Below are 18,093 nucleotides of genomic sequence, written 5' to 3' on the forward strand. Positions count from 1 at the left end.
ATGGCATGCTTACTCCCTTTGTCAGAGTTTGCGTAGTCTCTGGTTTCCTGGTGAGTGAGTCAGGAAAAAGAAGTGTGGATGGTGAGGACTTATATTTTTCTGGGATTGAAAAGAGTTCTCTAATGCTTACTGTATCCAGGTTTGACTGGAGATTTGACTAGTGCAATTTTGGGGGAAATTAAATCATTCAGTAGGCCTGAATTATCCTTACGCTCATGACTTTCAAGTCCTAGATCATGGAGTCCAGACAAACATAAAAGTCTGATTAGAGCTTACAGAAATACAAGAGACTGCATAGAACGAAGACTATAAGCCCTTCTTATCCTTAATACTGATAAAATCTCCCTGATAAAGTAGTTGCCTGAGCTCACTGTACTAAAAGATCCATTTTCTGTTCCCAAAGGGGGCCTGTAGTGTTCATCCTCAGCCAGGCCTAGTCATTTAACACACTCGTAGTTAGTGGCCCATGGTCATACAGATTCTCATGTAGTGCATTCATCAGGAATAACACATTGCTTTATTCATTTAACTCCACAGCTCTTCAAAATCAAAATATTTTAAAGTGTTGTCCACTACAATCCAGGATTCAAGAGGCAGGGAAAGTGATGTCATCTTAAAAAGGGATATGTCAGGCCTGAGGGGGTGCTTTATAGGGAAGACGGTAAGGATTGAAATAGTCTGTAAGGTTTCTTAGGGTAGGTCTACACTACCCGGTAGTTCAGCGGCAAGCAAATCAAACTTCTGGGTTCGACTTATCGCGTCTTGTCTGGACGAGATAAGTCGAACCCGGAAGTGCTCGCCGTCGACTGCGGTACTCCAGCTCGGTGAGAGGAGTACCGCGAAGTCGACGGGGGAGCCTGCCTGCCGCGTCTGGACCGGGGTAAGTTCGAACTAAGGTACTTCGAACTTCAGCTATGTTATTCACATAGCTGAAGTTGCGTACCTTAGTTCGAATTGGGGCGTTAGTGTAGAAATAAAAGCCTTAGACCCGGTTCCTCTGTCAGATTTTTTTTCAGGGGTTTACTTCAACTTTATGGTCCTCAGAACAATGAGTGTTTTTCTGTCCCTAATATATAGTTATGTTTGAGGCCTCAGTGTGGTTTTGGTCAATCTGACTGAGCTACCTGTGTTCTAATTTTATATTTTATTAATTGTACAGTTTTCAAATTACCACATGAATTAAACATTTTAATGCAGAAGCATTTGGCTCTTTTTTATATGTAAGGGAAGGAATAAAATAATGACAAAGAAAATATGTAGTATCTTAAGAAGACTACTATCTGAAAACTACCACATTTCTGATAACAAAATAGCAGTATGGGCTAAATTGTCACAATACTTTTCTTATTTTTCATTTCCAGGGGATTCAAGGTTTGAGAGGCATAACTGGTATAATGGGAGCCAAAGGGAACAAAGTAAGTACTAGCAATTATCTCTATAAAATATAATGCAGCTGGTAGTCAGAGGTTGGCTCCACTACATGGGTCATTATGCAATGGGTGCTTTCTGGGTTTAGCCTTACTTAAACTTTTGATACCCTCCTTTGCTATGCCTGCACTTTCCCTCTCCCACCCAGTGTGTTCCAGCAATTGTAACATCATACTTCTGGTCATGAGGACAGCCAACCCTTTCCTTTCTGAGTAAATGCCTTCAGTACATCAGCAAATTTTGTTGAAGTGGACTTTCTGCAGTTTCTTACTATTCTCTCCTTCTCCCCAAGACTTACAGTAGTTTGGCATATCCTCTTGGTGCTGTTGGCAAGGCATCAAGCTTAATTGTGATATTAATTTACACAGGCCATAACCTTTTGAAATAAAACTAAAGTTTATTGAATATTCATTTCCCCTGATTGTGTCCTCCTCAACCTTTCTACTTCTTCTGTCTCTAATTTTCACCTGCTTGCCTTGGTACATAGATCACTTTCATTACCTCAGTTTCAATAGCCAGTCACTGAACAGAATGGTGCAAATCCAGTCTGTGTATCCAGTGAAAGATATGGAAAGCAAAGCTTTCTTTCTTGTTCTACGATTCCCACCATATATCCCCACTGTCCCCTTCACCTCCCAGAGTTATTTGGCCACTTACATTCCTGCCCCAGCTATGTGAAATACTTACTGCCTCTCTCTGAGACACATATTCCTTATTCTTTCTAAATCTTTCCTGAAAACATTTCTTTTCACTTTGGCTTATAATTGGTTCTCTCTATAAAGCATTTTTGAAGATAGTTTTATGAGACACTATATAAAAATCAATTGCAATTCACATTTTGGTGTCAGTCCATTATGCTATATATGTGCAGTATGTTTTTGTGTGATGCAGGGAATTAATTAAGGACAACAATGAATTGTTCTGAAATAGTTCAAAGTGGCTTAATTCATCACTGTCCAGTATGTTTTGATAGAGGAATGACATAATTTCATATATAACATTTGCTGGCATTTAATTATATAACTCTCCAAAAGGCAAACTAGAGTTTAAAAAGATTAAAAAGCCACTTTGTGAAAACTGTTTGTATTTATTTTAATAACCCAGAGCCAAATTCAGAGAGGTGCAGGGCACTTGCAATTCCTACCGAAGTAATTGGGGTATGTAGGTGCTTGGTACATCTCAGGAAGTCAGCCCTACTATTTTGTGTTATCTCTTTATTCTGTAGGGTGCTCGTGGCCTTGATGGTGACCCTGGTCCACGAGGGCTCCCTGGTGGATCTGTAAGTAGAGTTTTGTGTCAGCCAGATCATTCAAAGTGATATTAACTTTTAAGAAAGTTTATAGAAGTAAAGCAGGGGGCTGTTTGCTTTGGCAAAGGGTTTTCCCTTAGTACAGGGGAGGGAAAACTACAGCCTGCGGGCCGGATCCGGCCCATCAGGGCTTTCAATCCAGCCCACGGGATTGCCAGCCCCGTGGCTACATCTTGCTTCATGCAGCTCCGGCCTCCAGGGGTGAGGAGGAGTAGCTGGCTAGCCCCAGCTGGCATATGACCCCTAGGAGATGGCTCTAACTGGTATAAGTCAGAGCAAGCTGAGGAGAGACTTCAGGCGCCTCCAAACTGAGCTAGGCAGAGACTAAGGGAGTCATTATTTGTGTTAAGTATCAGAGGGGTAGCCGTGTTAGTCTGGATTTGCACATAAATCTGATGAAGTAGGTATTCACCCACGAAAGTTTATGCTCCAATATGTCTGTTAGTCTATAAGGTGCCACAGGACTCTTAGTTGATTATTAGTGTTGTTTGTCAGCTTCTCTCTCATTTCCCCTTGGGGTGGGTGTCATGGGAGGGAAGTTATTCTTTGGTAGGCACAGCCTCAGGTGCAGACAGAACTAATCAAACTTCTGTTCTGCTTCCCCTGGGCTTCCACATCCTGACAGAAAAGCAGGGAATGAAGCAACCGGTGCTGCTCCCTCCAGCCTTTTCAGTAATGAGCAGATGCCAAGCGGGTGAGCTGTATAGCAATTACAGCAAGGAAGGGACAGCAGTTGCTCAGAGTTCTCCCATCTCACCTCAGAGTTGCTCCTGTGGCTATGGAGAAAGAGGTGTCCCCATCTGGATCCCTGTAGTAATAGGGTTAATTCAAACACTTTGGTTTAAAGAAGAACAGGAGTACTTGTGGCATCCGAAGAAGTGGGCTGTCGTCCACGAAAGCTTATGCTCTAATAAATTTGTTAGTCTCTAAGGTGCCACAAGTACTCCTGTTCTTCTTTTTGCGGATACAGACTAACACGGCTGCTACTCTGAAACTTTGGTTTAACAATTTCAGGGCATTTTCTCCTTGACACAGTTATGCTCAAAGGCCACAATTTAGTCTCTTGAGGACCACAAGCGTCCCCACCCCAGACCCAGGGTTGGACACCACTGCTTTAGAGGCTGCTGTACACTTACAGCAGGCTGCCGCTGTGAGACTTCTGGTTGCATTGGAGCTGTTCTAGTCACACCTCAATTCACGGCAGCACGATGTTTCTGCTATGTGCTTGCTTCATTTTCAGCAGCCCAGACTGCCATGCTACTGGTGCCATGTGTTCCAAAGTTAGCTCAGATGTTCATTCTAACTTTCCGAAAAGTTTCTTGTTCAAACTCCCAACATCTAGACAATCTCGCATGTGTTCTCCTTACTGATGCCAGAGTCACAATGTTCTGCAAGTTCTTATAAAGGCTTCCAAGCTTTCTCCAGGTCTCTGCCCTTTTAGTAAAAGCATGCCCATTTGTGTGTTACATTCAATATTGAAATGCAACAATCACCAAATTTTTAAAGAATGATCAGTACATGTATCCTCAGAGAAAATGTTGGGAGATGGCACAATGGGCCTCCTTTTCTTCCCACTTCCCCACTAACCTCCCACATCCCCACTGGTTTCCCAGTTTTTCACTTCTCAAATCCAGCTAAACTAAAGGGAAGAGGGGGAGATGAAGGGAAGGAAAAAGTAGATCAAATACCACCACTTATTGTGGGTGACAGTTGCTACTGCTAGGCATCAGCGCCCCAGTTACAAAGGTTTTTAACATTATTCAGGTATAAGCAGATTCTGAGGGAATCTGGAAGTAATTGCCCCATATCCGCTAGGATCATTCTACTTCGCTAGTTGTCTCCCCAACCACCCTTCACATAACATTCAACCTTACAGTTGATCTCATTTAATCTCTACTAGACAGGATTTCTTCATGCTTAAGCGTATAATCATAAACTGTACAAATGACAATATATGTAAATAATTCTCTCTCCAGCCCATGATGTAACATTGCACAATTAGCCTGTGTGTGTTTGAGCATTGCTTTCTCAGAAGCCTCAGGAATAGATGATTCTCTGTAACTGATACCAGACAAGATGGGCCAGGTTAGCCTGGTATAACAATTTGTGTTCTTAAAATGGCATATATAAAAAATAAAGAAAAAATGTTTTTTAAAAATTGGGCATAACATACATGCATCTTTGCCTCTATTGTTGCCCACTATCATAACTCAGCAGCAAGCACTTTTATGTTTTGGAGACACAAGAGTCCCTTGTTTTACAAACAAAACAGAAAAACTTCTCTTTGCATTATTCAGTTGAATGATAAAAATCACAGTGACTCTTCCCTTTCATATATGGGGATAAACAAATCATTTTTGAGTCCAGTAGAAGCTAAATGTTGTCCATTTAAACAAGGGCACTTTACCTCTTTTCTAACAATATTTGTTATGGTGGGGAAAGCAGTTTGGGTGTTTTAGATGTCATAATAAAAGAAATAAAAGTTAGCCTTATAGCAGAGAAATTGTTCTAATTAAGCACCTTTATTCAGGTGGTATTGTGTATTGTGTAGGTTTTTTCAGACATTTTGAGTCTGATAGTGTTGCTATTGAAGGTAATGGTGTAACTTGATAACAGCAGAACAGGCACTTAGTAAAAAGATGTTTATTTCTTAGTGCCAAGTCTGTAAACTCCCTTTGGGCTCTGAACGTCAAGCTGGGTTCTTTTCTTTTTGCACATCATTATCCCACATTGGAACCGTTCCATAAAAGGGACCTGGGATCAATGGTACAGTGCCTAACTTTTAGGTATCTTGCCTCCTAGTGGAATCCTCAGCCCTAAGTTAGGTGCCAGGCTCCTTATACAAGGCATGGGGAGAGTTAGGTACTTAAAGAGATTCACAAAAGCCAGCCAGCTGAGAGGGGAGCTGCCTAAACGAGCCAATAGGAAATGCTGAGGAGAGGGGTGATATCTAAGCCCGGTTCCCCAAAGTTCTTTCTTGCAAAAACCGAAGAGGATCTTATGTCCCATTTTACCCACCCCAGAATACCCTTTATCCCAGTGGTTAGAGCACTCACCCAGGATGTGGGACACCCATGCCCACTTTGTGTAGAATACTTAAACACACATTGGAGCAGGGACTGGAACCTGGGTTTCCCAGGTGAGTGCACTAAGCACTGGGCTATAGCATCATTCTTACACTCTCTGTGGCCCAGTGAATATTTAAATAGTTTATATCAAGTGGAAATCAGGCAGAGGGGGGACACATCCTGGGTGAGTGCCCTAACTTCTGGCCTACATCAGGGCCTGTTAACTATAAACTGCACAGGCCAATTAATGTCAATGTAAATTACACATTAGTTTCAATGTAAATTAGACATATTTCATTTAGAATTAATGCATCCTCCACAGAAAAAATATAGATGTACTCACCTTCTGAGCGTAAGTACTTAAACACCTGAAACAATGTTTTGATCTAATAAGGGGAAGGGAAGTACCATCTAACATATCTTAAGAAGGTTTGAGAAAACTATATACCTATCTATAATTGCCTAAATGGACTAGTCAGCATGGATACCAGCATACAGTGAATGTAGATATCTTCCCTTCCCATAGTGAAGTGATTCCCTTTTAAGAGGGTTCCACTGAATAACATTTTAGTTGTTTATAGAGTGAGAGTGCAGCCTAAGCAGAGTATGGGTAAATGTGAAAACACAAGGACATTTAAAAGGCAGCGGTGCTTATTAAAAGCTAGATCTTGCATCTTTATGCACCCAAACTCTAATTGGCTTCACTGGGAGTTTTAGGTGTTCCCAAGTAATGCAAGAGTGAGCCATTAAACTGAAATTCACCAGTTAGAAGTCGCTATGTACCATTCAAGACCCACCTAAACCCTTGATTTGGGGCTCAAATGTTGCACAGGGCCAAGCACATGCTCTCTGCACAAGAGTGAATTTCACCTTTGATGTTTTACCTGATTTAATTTAATCAATACGACCAATTGTATTATGACTTTGTTGCTAAATGAAAATATTTCCTGCAGGGAGACCAGGGACAGAGAGGTCTACGGGGAGAGACAGGTCCGAAGGGAGACAGGGTGAGTTCAAATCATATTTACCAGTAAACATTTAGCAATAATATTATATATCCCATTACGTGTGCTGAAGGTAACTTACCAAATACATCCCTGAATAATCATGTATTGATGCTTCTTGCATATGTCACTTCAATGTATCTTTTTTTTTTAGGGTCCTCAAGGTATTAGAGGAATAACTGGCCTTCCTGGGCCTAAAGGAGAAGCTGTATGTATATCTCATTTATTTTAAAAATTTGTTCTCTGTTGTGATCCTTTAGATTGCAAATGTTGGGGAACAGCATTAAGACAAGCAAAGAATGTTCTTTATAACAATATGCTATCTGTGTTTCAAGGGCTTACCGGGGGTTGATGGCCGGGAAGGGATCCCTGGAATGCCTGGAGCAAAGGTAGGCTAACTGTATCCTATCTGGCTATCTCAGTTTACATGTCATTTGATTCACATTGCTCTAACTGTAATAGCTCCACTCACCTATATATTTTGTATGTTTTTCAATCGTGCTACTGCTTTTGGTTTCTGAACGTTACTGTGGTAATTTGTAGTAAACTTTAGGCCCCAGCCTAAATGTCTAAAATCATACTGTTTCTGCTTTCTAGAAATAAAGGTTTTTTACTTATTTAACTGAAGATTTTATATAATTTATGTAAATCGATTTTTTTTCAGGGTGAACCAGGAAAACCTGGTGCTCCAGGAGATGCAGGACTTCAAGGACTGCCAGTAGGTATCTGATACTTTAAATGTGAAAGTCCTATTCAGTTCAAACACAAAGAAGAGACCAGTTTCTCAGATGCACTTGTGCCAGCTTTTATGCCTCATCATACCTTGGGTGTAAAAACTGAGTGAATGGCCCAGGGAGGATAACTCCAGTGCAAGGGTGATCCTGAAGTGTTTAGCCAAAATAGAGGGTTGCACACAAAACAACCTCCTGGCTGTCAGCATAATAGGGAAGTAGTTTACTAAAAAAGGGTGGACCAACATGCAACTTCCTTGGGAGTTCTTTCTGGGCTAAGGGTTCAATGCCTTGTGGCTGTTACAGGCTGGCATAAATAACAGCCCGCAGGCTACTCTAACAGAGCACATAGTAGAAGGCATGGACATCAGGATCAGAACAGTGTAAGTAGAAGCTTTACACATCACCCCCTGACTCTGTGCACTGTGGGAATATCTGAGCATGTGGCCCAATAAGTTTTTAATTTTATCCAGACAGTGGAGTTTATCCAGACAGTGGAGTTTACTAGACCTTGTCTGATAGTAGGGGTGTCTGAGTGTGGTTTAGTTTTAAGTATAAAGGAATTCGTTTACAAATCAGTAGAATGCTATTTTCATTCTTTCTACCAATATTTATTCTTTATTCAGTTCTTTTTACTAATCATCTCTTTATAATTCTATCCACCTATCTATCTAGGTTTATATACTTGCTCATCACACATTGAAATGAAAAGAGTTAAGTGCCTAAATAACTTTCTGAATCCCAACCCGAGTGCCTTATAAATTTTAACATAAGCCCAGAATTTCTTGTTGGTATTTATTTATTTGGTGTGGGTTTTAGATTTAATGCTGTAGGAGGTGAGACTTGTGGTCATCCTGAGGTGTAGGAGGCATTGCTATTGGTTTTTTTTTTTTTGGTCTGTCTGAGTTATAGGATTGAAGATATATTCTGATATTTGTGTATTAGGATTTGATTTTGTCTTTATCAACACTGAGGGCTCAGTCCTCAGCTGTACTGATCTTGTGTTTGGGGCAGCTAAGGAGGTGAGGTAGTGAAAGATGGCTTTCTGCCTTTCCTAATCTTGGGACTGGCTGGGGGCCAAAGTGATCCACAATGAAAATTAGAGCAGCCTAAGGCTGGTCGAATTTACCCAGATGGAACAATCCCCTGCGGCTGTTCTGCCAGTCTAGGATTGCTGGAGTGCCCCATACTTCCTCCTGCCCCAAAATGTCCCATATGGAAGGGATGTGGCGGAGCTAGTGGCCAGATACACTCACTTTATGTCAGTGAGGGATTTGCCTATGATAGGAGAATCTGCAGCTGTCCCATTATGGGGCTCTCCACACTTGGGTGTTATGAGGGTTTCATTTAATTCAAACAGTATAAATAACTAAGAACAAATTGAATCTACCATAAAATACATACATAAAAGGCATAGCACTGCTCTGTTGTTAAAATACACAGTGCTATTCTTAATTCATGTGGATTGGTCACAGTCAAAGAGACATATACCATACCAGTAAATACATTTTTATGTTTAATCTTGTAGTTTGTAGATTTAAAATGTTGGATATGTTGGGAATATAGATAGTGCATAATGTTCCCAAATTAAAAAGCTTATTTCCTTTACATTTGCAGCTAGAGAAAAATTCAGCCTCCAATGCCAGGGTAAAGAATACTTCCTGCACTGGTTACAGTTACTTCTCTCACGATAATTGCTTATTTGTGTCAAACCAGTGTCAAGTATTAAAAGCCCAACAGAAACGTTTTCAAAACATTCTGCTACAGGAGCAGATACTCAGAGAAGATATTGAAGGAACTAAGTTAAAATATCATTTGATGTACAGTTGCATTCTGAAGTTGGTTCTGTTTTTTGCTATGTTTTTTCCTAACTATAGAGAGCACTTGCTGTGAACGGTTGTATACAAGAGAGGGAATGTGGAGTGTAAACGAGAGAGGGGTTTTGTAGTCTGAGCATAAGATTGGAGTGGGGAGTTTTGGGTATTATACCCATTTCTGAATCGGGTAGTGGCAGTGACTCATGTTGTGACCCTGAACAAAGCACAATCTTTCACCTCTCTGTGCTGCCTTTTGCCTAACTATAAAATGGGGATAATACTATTTACCTACTTCGCAGGGGGATCAGGCTTTATCAATTACTGTTTGGAAAGTGCATCAAGATCTTCAGGTGATAGGACTCGAAAAGTATAAATTATGATTGCAATAATGTAAAGTTACATTTTTAACAACAGTTTCAGCAGGTGCTTTTTGTACATTTCTAAACTCTGTAATAACACACAAATGACATTTAAAATGTTGTTTCTTTTAGGGCTTACCTGGCTCCCCAGGAGCAAATGGTGTTTCTGGCCCAAAGGTAAAATAATTTAAATAATCTACTTCCTTTCCTCTAAAACTGGATTTTGTGTTTATCAAATTTTAAAATAGCCAGTGAAGTTTTGTTCACTTGTCATTGTGGTTAAATGAAAAATAACCATTGACATAAAAAATGATACATGCCAGATAAGTGAACAAAAACTTAATCAGTGGTTGGACTGCAGTTTTTGCAGTTCTTTCACTGTGACAATAGCATTGATCTTGCGTAAAAGATGAAAGAAGGTTTTGTTGACTCAAAACACTTAAAAGAAAATGTTTTTTTTTTTAAATGCAGCATATAGTAATTCTGTGAAATTCACTGCAGAGGATATCATTGACACACATAGCATAGTACACTTCAAAAAAGGATCAGATATGTTAATAAGAACAGCATATGCAGCTTCATTAAATGGATAAAAAGACAAGAGCTTTCAATTCTAACAGTTCAAATAACTGAAAAATGGCTGTTCCAATTCTGCTCAAACTCTTCACGAATATTCACATAGGGCCTGAACAAAAAGCATTGAAAATTTCAGACCAAAAGAAATTTATTTGAGGAAAAACCATGAGCAACTCAAAAAAGAGATTAGACTGGAAGTTGGGATTCAATTTAAATATATGGCATGCTTCTGTGGAGTCCCATCAGTGTGATTGGTTGCTGTACAAAAATAAGGGAAGAACTTGGTGGAATTGGATGGAGGAGAATCAGGTGGAGAATAAAGAGTAAGAGCAAAAATGGGTACAGCAAGTGGTTTGATTTCATTGCTTGTTAATTTCTTTGTTAATTCTCTTGAACTGCTATGGTAACTGGTAGCTTGGTATGGCTAACTTTTTCACCTTCCTGTCTAACAGGGTAATGCAGGTGCCCCTGGGATACCAGGTTTAATGGGAAATTCTGGTAAACCTGTAAGATCACTTTTCTTCTTTTCTGAATCTTTCACAAGAACATTTCTATTTTGTGCAAAGAGTCAGTTTTCAAACATGCTCTGTTCTTATCATTATGAAAACAGGGTGAACAAGGACCACAGGGGATAGAGGGACCAATAGGGCCAAGGGGTCCACCTGTAAGTACTTGACTTGTTTCCTACTGTGCATATTTGGAACTGTGATGTCTGATTGATGAACCCAACAATGTGATACACATACTACTTATCACAAGTGCCAGTTACTTAAGGAAAACACTAAGCTCTAACTCCTTAGTCAAGTGGATGTGCATCAACCCACATTAAAAAAGCAGCTGTGCTCACAATTACAGTATATACAGATTTCAGCTGGACTCAAAACAAAACAATTGACACAATTATTCCACAACTTATTTTGGGTGGTGGTGGTGGCGAGTTTGAAATTGAAACATGGATCCTCATTTTGCAGCTAGTCTCTGTTTTCATAATAGGCTGAGCAGAATCCCCAGATTCAAACAGAAGGACCCATGGACGCACATGTAGAGACCCCCCTGGTCAAGAGTGGGAACCAAGCCCAAGATCATCAACACCAGCAGCACAATCCCTACCACTAAAGCTAAAAAAGTAACTGTTTAGCTATCAGTAAAGAACATGTTCTTATCCTTTTCAGGGCCAGCTATTAGAAACAGACACCACTACATGCTCTGAGCCAGTGCTGTACACACACCTCCGAACATTGTGGCTTGGATCCTTTCTAATGCTTTTACTAGATATATTACTCACTGGTGGAGGGGGCTGGACAGGTAGTGCTTTGAACCATAGTAGTTTCTTCTGGTTGAAAATACTGGTGTTCAGAGGAGTATGTACTTTTGCTGGAGATTGCTTCCACAGCATTAGCCTACTTCAGAAAAACATACAAGAGATTTTGAAAGATTGCTAGTCCAGGGTAAGAATAAGCCTTGAAGGAGGGTGGGTTAGGAGAAGCAAGGAATTACACAGAGAAATATGCTGGCACTCATTGAAGTGTAATGTTGAAGACAGAGGGACAGAGTCTATGCTGCGGATGAGATATGAGAGGTGGTGGCTGTAGGGGGCTGGTAACAGCTTTTTGATTTTCTTTCTCTGCTTCTCGCCTGGCCTCCGTCTTGGTCCCGAGAGAAGTTAGAAGAGCATGAGGCTGCTGTAACTTACTGGAAATGGTCCCCAACAGACTGTCTGTGAATTGGGGATAGTTTTAATGCACTAGAATTCACAGTGTGAGACCATTTGCTGCTCAGAAGAACTCATGCTCCATGACCTCTGTTTGCAAGTTTCTCTCTTGCCATCCCACTCCAGAGGTGTTCAGTTGGAGCCTTCAGGCCTTGTGCTGTGATATAACATTAGTGATTTACTTGTAAGGGGAACCAGGCAGGGAAACTGGCTCCTATAAACTAATTGCTCTCTGACTTTAAATATTCAACAAATCTCAGCTAAAGAACAAGTTTACTTTTCCTTTCTGTATGTTTCTGTGGTTTGCATTGTCATTTGCTGAATGTACTTTATTACAACACACTATTTTCTTTGGAACACACCTTTGCATGACTTTTGGCCATTGGCTGTCCAGGAAGGATATAAAAATAGATAACATGAATATATATACTCAGCATGTTGTGACACAATATCTCAATGTTAAGCTTGCCATAACTATACTCACCAAAGCTTGGGTTTGTTGGACGCCTCCAACTGCGTTGTCTTGGATGGAATGGAATTTGTTTTCTGAACTGTTCTCCTGGCATTGATCTCCTAAATACTTGAGAGACACATAAAAGTTATAGTTAGATCAAGAACAAAGTATCTCTCTACATTGACCATGCAAGATAATCTGCTAAACTATGCTTTTAATCCCATAACATGCAAGTATGAGTTTATGAAATCAGCGGTCCATAGAAACAGGAGTTGACATGCTGGGTTAATTATTAGTAACCCTGTTGTCAGACAGAAACACTCAATGCAGATTAAATATAGTGATTTTTCTGTTTGTCACTGCAGAGATCAGGGGAATGTGTTCCCCTCATTTTGTTTCATCATTCAGTAATGTAACAGATCCCATGGTTGCTCTTCAATGAATTATTTCTTCTTTGCCTTTCCTTCCCCTAATCTCTACTTTGGTCACCTCTTTACCACTTATTTTAGTTTCTTCCTTCCTCTCTTCTAACTTTTCCTTTCCTCAAGTCTACACTCTCCATCCTCCTACTGATCATTCCCTTCCTTTTTCTCCTCTCCTGGTTCCTTCTACTGTCAAAGGCCCTCTACTCATATTAAGCCCGTATTCCATGCACCACTCTCGTTCCAACCCCTGCTCCCATCTTCCTAGTGGAGGGTTCTGTGGCAGGAGTCAGGAGGTACCTGGAGTTCTTCCCTTTTTCTCTTGACAGAGAAGAGGAGAAGCCACCAAGAAGTCACTGCTATCAGGATCATTTTCTTAATAGGCCCAAGGAAGTGAGAGAACTAGGAAGCCACTGCACCTTCTCATGGGCTAAAAGGAAGGGGAGTCAAAAGGGTTGTGTTACTTCTGTCCTCTGCTTCAGTGCGGTGGATAGACAACAAGGCTAGTAATTGCTGAAGGGCCGGGACACCCTTCAGTGTGGGATGATGGAGCCAACAAGATTAGCACTCCTCCAGTGCGCCTCTGTGGTGTAACTTGATATGGAGGGCGGGGGGTGAGATTCTTGTTTACAAATTTAAACGTGATCTTTTTCTATTTTATTAACAATATTCTCAGGCGGCCTCTTTATCTAAGCAGCCTGCAAGAGGCACTTACTAATGGAAAATTCCCATTTCTGCTGGCAAGTGAGTTTTCAAGCCCTGTTGCTGCTTCTGTGCACTATTAAATAATGGCTGCATTTCCCTCATTGGCAATTATATTTCAGTGGTGAAGAAGTAACACCTGTATATTAGAATCATAGAATATCAGGGTTGGAAGAGACCTCAAGAGGTCATCTAGTCCAAGCCCCTGCTCAAAGCAGGACCAACACCAACTAAACCATCATATTGCTAACATATCAGTTTGGGAACCTTTGGGATGTAAGATGCTATATAAATACAACAATTTTTATTATTAAAATCCACAGAAGAATATTGTTACCCTGGTTGTTAGCCAGTCAGTGCTCAGAAACCAGAGCTGTCATATCCAATAGCTTAAACATTTATAATAGTTTTTCAGAGGAGGTTTTAATGATTCAAAATGAAGATAATTAGATTACATAGTCTATTCCAACAACAGACAAAATATTTTTTATCTGTTTATTGGAATAGATCATACAATCTTATCTGCTTGACTACTCAAGATTTTCTGTATAGGAAAATAAACACTTGAGAAAATATAATCATCTATCTAATTTTAATTAGAAAATTGGTATGGGCAGTTGAGAAAAAAGCCTGTTATAATTTATGCGCTTTTTATGAAATATTCAACCTTCATTTAATAAAACAGGAAAATGACATGCTTACATTTGTAACAAGAGTACCGTGCAACTTGAATTTTTAACTTCCAATCAAACATAGCTTCTTTTCAATTGTAATTGTTTTGTCATTTAACAGTATGTTTGCATCACATTACAAGTCATTCTAAATAATTACTGAACTTGTGGTTTAAATCCTTTTTAAACTGGTCATTGTGGTGGCCCAAAAGAAATAATTCTTAAACGTCAAAGTGTCAAGCCTAATCAGTGAGGTTGACTGTGTTCCCTTAAGTAATTATCTGCAATTTTTCCTCCTCACACATTTATTAAGATTTAGCAGCATTTAATTTTTCATGGTGAATTTATACCAGACACTTGTTCCTTTTGCTTTATTCCCAGCCTTTCTAGTTGGTTAATATTTTGGATAGTTCTGAATTTGTTAAATAGCTTGGTGTTTTAAGCTTTTATAGTAAGTTGAGTAAATAACCTGGAGATATGCATGCATATTAGCTTCTATATATTGGCTATTTTAAAAAAAAATGTTTAGTATATACAGTAGTTTTTAGCTGAATTATTTTCTTTATCTGTGCTCTACTGCAAAGATTATTTTCATAGGTACAATTGTAAGACCTTTTTTTCAGCCCGAAGTGTATCCTGGATTGCTGTACTAATTGTCCTGTCACTTAAATCAACTTTTTGATACCAGGTCCCTTTACATGCCTGAAGTTTAAAAGTGGGTCCATTTTCTTCAGTTGGGCATCAACACGGTGGCAGGATAAGTAGTCCGATGTCTTCACCTTCCCAGGATGTACTGTGCATACACAATTTTTTTTGCACTGCTCGTCTGTTTAGTCTTAGAGTTTCACAAATAATGAAGTTGTTTTTAAACAACCCCTAGGACATAGGGTAGTATTACTATTCCTATTTTAAAGAGGCACAGATAGATTAACATCACACAGGATATGTGAAGCAAAAGAAGAACCCAGGTTTCCTGGTCCTCATTTCTAAGCCATTAGATTCTCCCTCCTGTGCCTGACTTGATTTTGAAAGGATAATGTCTTAGGCTATGCGATCACTTGGCACTTGCAATAAGTGTATATTAATACTTATCAGAGTCTATAGTTCTATTGTATTAATATGCATACACACATATCTTTAAATATTCAGCCCAGGTAACTTTAAATAATGCTGGATGGTTAATGGAATGTCACCTGTATTCTTGACGCCATACATTCCATGGATAATTGTTAATGTAGCATTGGCAGAGAATGTGACATACAGAGGTGTGAACATCCTGTCTGACAGCATAAAACTGATATTAAGCCATTTGAAAAAGTTAGCTTTTTTTAAAGATTTTTAATTTTTTGCTGGCAGACTCAGTTAATTCAGGCTAGAGTGTGGCACGTGGGCTGGAGGGGAGGTGGAGGAGCCGTGCTACGGACAATGTCCCCAGGAAGAACCCTGTCTGGCTCATGGCAAAACTGCACACATTGCACTCAAATTTACCCCAAAGTGTGTTTATTCTATAGTGGAATAGTAAACTCTAACAGGGCTGGGTCCTTGCCTATCCTACCAGCTGTTTTGCATTACTGGGCCAGACGACTTGTCCCCTTGCATAGCCACCAATGCCCTTCTCTGCTCAGGTGCACCTGAGGATCCAGCACACAATGGATGGTGCCTTTTATCTGAGGCTCTGAAAGGACACTGGGGCTAGATTGTGGCCGGCCCCTTTACACACCAGCATGGCAGCTGCATCACCCTTGGAGAGTATACCCCTCCTCACCCCTTTCCAGGCAGCTATCACCACAGTGGTGCTAGGAAACAGCATGGACTGGGCACATACTTGAGAGACACATAAGTTATAGTTAGATCAAGAACAAAGCACATTCTGCATATGAAGGTCACAATCCTGCTTCCAGTGAAGCCAATGTTAAAACTCCCACTAATTTCAGACAGGGCGGGAGTGGTCCCTCTACAACTTCAAGATGTGTAATATAAAATCTATCTGCCTTATATAAGAGATAAGATAAAACTAATGTGTATAAGTATGAGATGTTCTTTCTTGATGATCAGAACTGGTCATGAAGTCTTTGGTTCACATCCTCGGCCTTCCATCCAGCTGCTTTGCACTGGAGGAGCCAGGATGCTGTTGTAACAGACTATCTGGCGATCCTATGACATCAGGGCATCCCCAAGTAGCAAAATACCGCCTACTTCTGGCCCTTCCACCCCTGCCATGAGTGATGTGCTGGGGGCATGGCCAGAGCTTTTTGTGTTCTGGTGATCCCTGGCCAACAAAATAGATCCTAGGGGATCATTCCTGACAGGTGTAATGTAGAACAGGTCTTGGGCTGCTTCAAATTATGCCTGGGGCTAATGAAGATCCTGGCTGGCCCTAGGCCTGGGAGTTGGTGGTGGTGGAAAAGTGGCTTTGAGTCACTGTCTTCCTGTCTTTCCACTCAGGTCCCGTGTCAAGCACAGCTCATCTGGACCCAAAGATGTGACATTAGTATGAAATAATCTATCCAATAACAGTATCTTTGTGGTAGCAGGAGATGATATCTTCAGTGTATTTTTTCACCATACTAGGGAAACACTGAAAAATACTGCTATTTGAGGAAAAGTTGCAAATATAGTATCACATGACCAGAACCTGCATGATTCAAGTGCCAAGTAGTTATTCTGTGTCAATGTAATTGTGTTGAAAGGATTTATTTTACTTTCATATCATTCAGAAATGGTCCTTATGGGGTATCCAGATATAAATGGTTTTTAAACTGATCTTAGTTAAAATTAAATCTTCTTTCTTGAACCTGAAATCTAGAACAATATGTGACAATCCTGGGTAGAAGTGTAATACAGAATTTGTGTGGTTAAATGTAGGATTTACAGAAGATTACTGAGTTTTCTGGGTCATAGGGTGAGGGTCAGACTGTTACTATGAATAATGCTTCCACAAACCATGCAGCAATACTTTTTTAAAAATAATGGCTTTATCAGCACAGGAACTTTGTTGAGGAAATGACTGGGAAAAAATCTTTCTAAATTCTCTGATCTCCCCAGGATACCTCATTATTTTGTGAAAATTTGAGAGTTCAGTCTTTCTAACCTTGTCTGAGAAGCCAATCCATGCATATATGACATATGGTCTAAAATGCATTTTTCATGTCTCCTTTTATCCACTCATGTCACAATTTCCTTTTCATTCTGAAATAGTGAATTATCCACTGTATGCCATATTGGAGTAATTAGATCCATTCTCAGCCAGATCTTTTAGAGCCACACACATCAGATTAAAATAACCGGTTTTTATAACTGATAACTTTCACTGCTAAATAAAGAATGTTATAGTCTCATTACATGCTGCATCATGATTTTATAGCAAGTATTCTCCCTAAATTGTATACGGTACAAATTTCTTGTCCCCAAAGACCAGATTTTTAAAGGTTTTCAGGTATTGTGGCACTCATCAGTGCAATGGCTAACTGATTTAGGAGCCTAATTCTCATCTTCTAAAGGGATTTAGGCATTTAGGACAATCACTGGGATTTAGGCTCCCAGGGGTCTAAATGCCTCTAGAAAATGAGATTTAGGTTCCTAAATCAATTGAGCATTGCAACACTGAGCACTGCAATACCTTTAAAAATCTCAGCCTATGTGATTTAGGTGCCTAAGTCCTATTGACTTTCAATGAGAGACTCCTAAGGGCCAGATTCTTAAAGGTATTTAGGTACCTAAAGATGAAGCTAGGCACTTAGGCACCTAGGTGTTTTTGAACATACCACTAACTCCCTTTGAAATATCTTTAAAAATCTGTCTCCAAGTTCCTTTTGAAAATGGGACTTAGGCGCTTTAAAAA

The 18,093-nt window shown here is 40.0% G+C and overlaps 1 protein-coding gene across 2 annotated transcripts in view; it reads left to right on the plus strand.

Annotated features, from left to right (window-relative positions):
- Positions 1–18,093, plus strand: part of COL9A1 (collagen type IX alpha 1 chain) — a 97,423-nt gene that overhangs the window by 51,250 nt on the left and 28,080 nt on the right. For both annotated transcript variants that reach the window (XM_054024505.1, XM_054024506.1), the window contains 9 exons: positions 1,362–1,415; positions 2,654–2,707; positions 6,759–6,812; positions 6,964–7,017; positions 7,145–7,198; positions 7,474–7,527; positions 9,849–9,893; positions 10,745–10,798; positions 10,903–10,956. In XM_054024505.1, coding sequence (XP_053880480.1) covers positions 1,362–1,415; positions 2,654–2,707; positions 6,759–6,812; positions 6,964–7,017; positions 7,145–7,198; positions 7,474–7,527; positions 9,849–9,893; positions 10,745–10,798; positions 10,903–10,956 — 477 coding nt within the window. The remainder of the gene's footprint in view (positions 1–1,361; positions 1,416–2,653; positions 2,708–6,758; positions 6,813–6,963; positions 7,018–7,144; positions 7,199–7,473; positions 7,528–9,848; positions 9,894–10,744; positions 10,799–10,902; positions 10,957–18,093) is intronic.

This window comes from Malaclemys terrapin, chromosome 3 (assembly GCF_027887155.1).
Source record: "Malaclemys terrapin pileata isolate rMalTer1 chromosome 3, rMalTer1.hap1, whole genome shotgun sequence".
NCBI classification, from domain to species: Eukaryota; Metazoa; Chordata; order Testudines; family Emydidae; genus Malaclemys; species Malaclemys terrapin.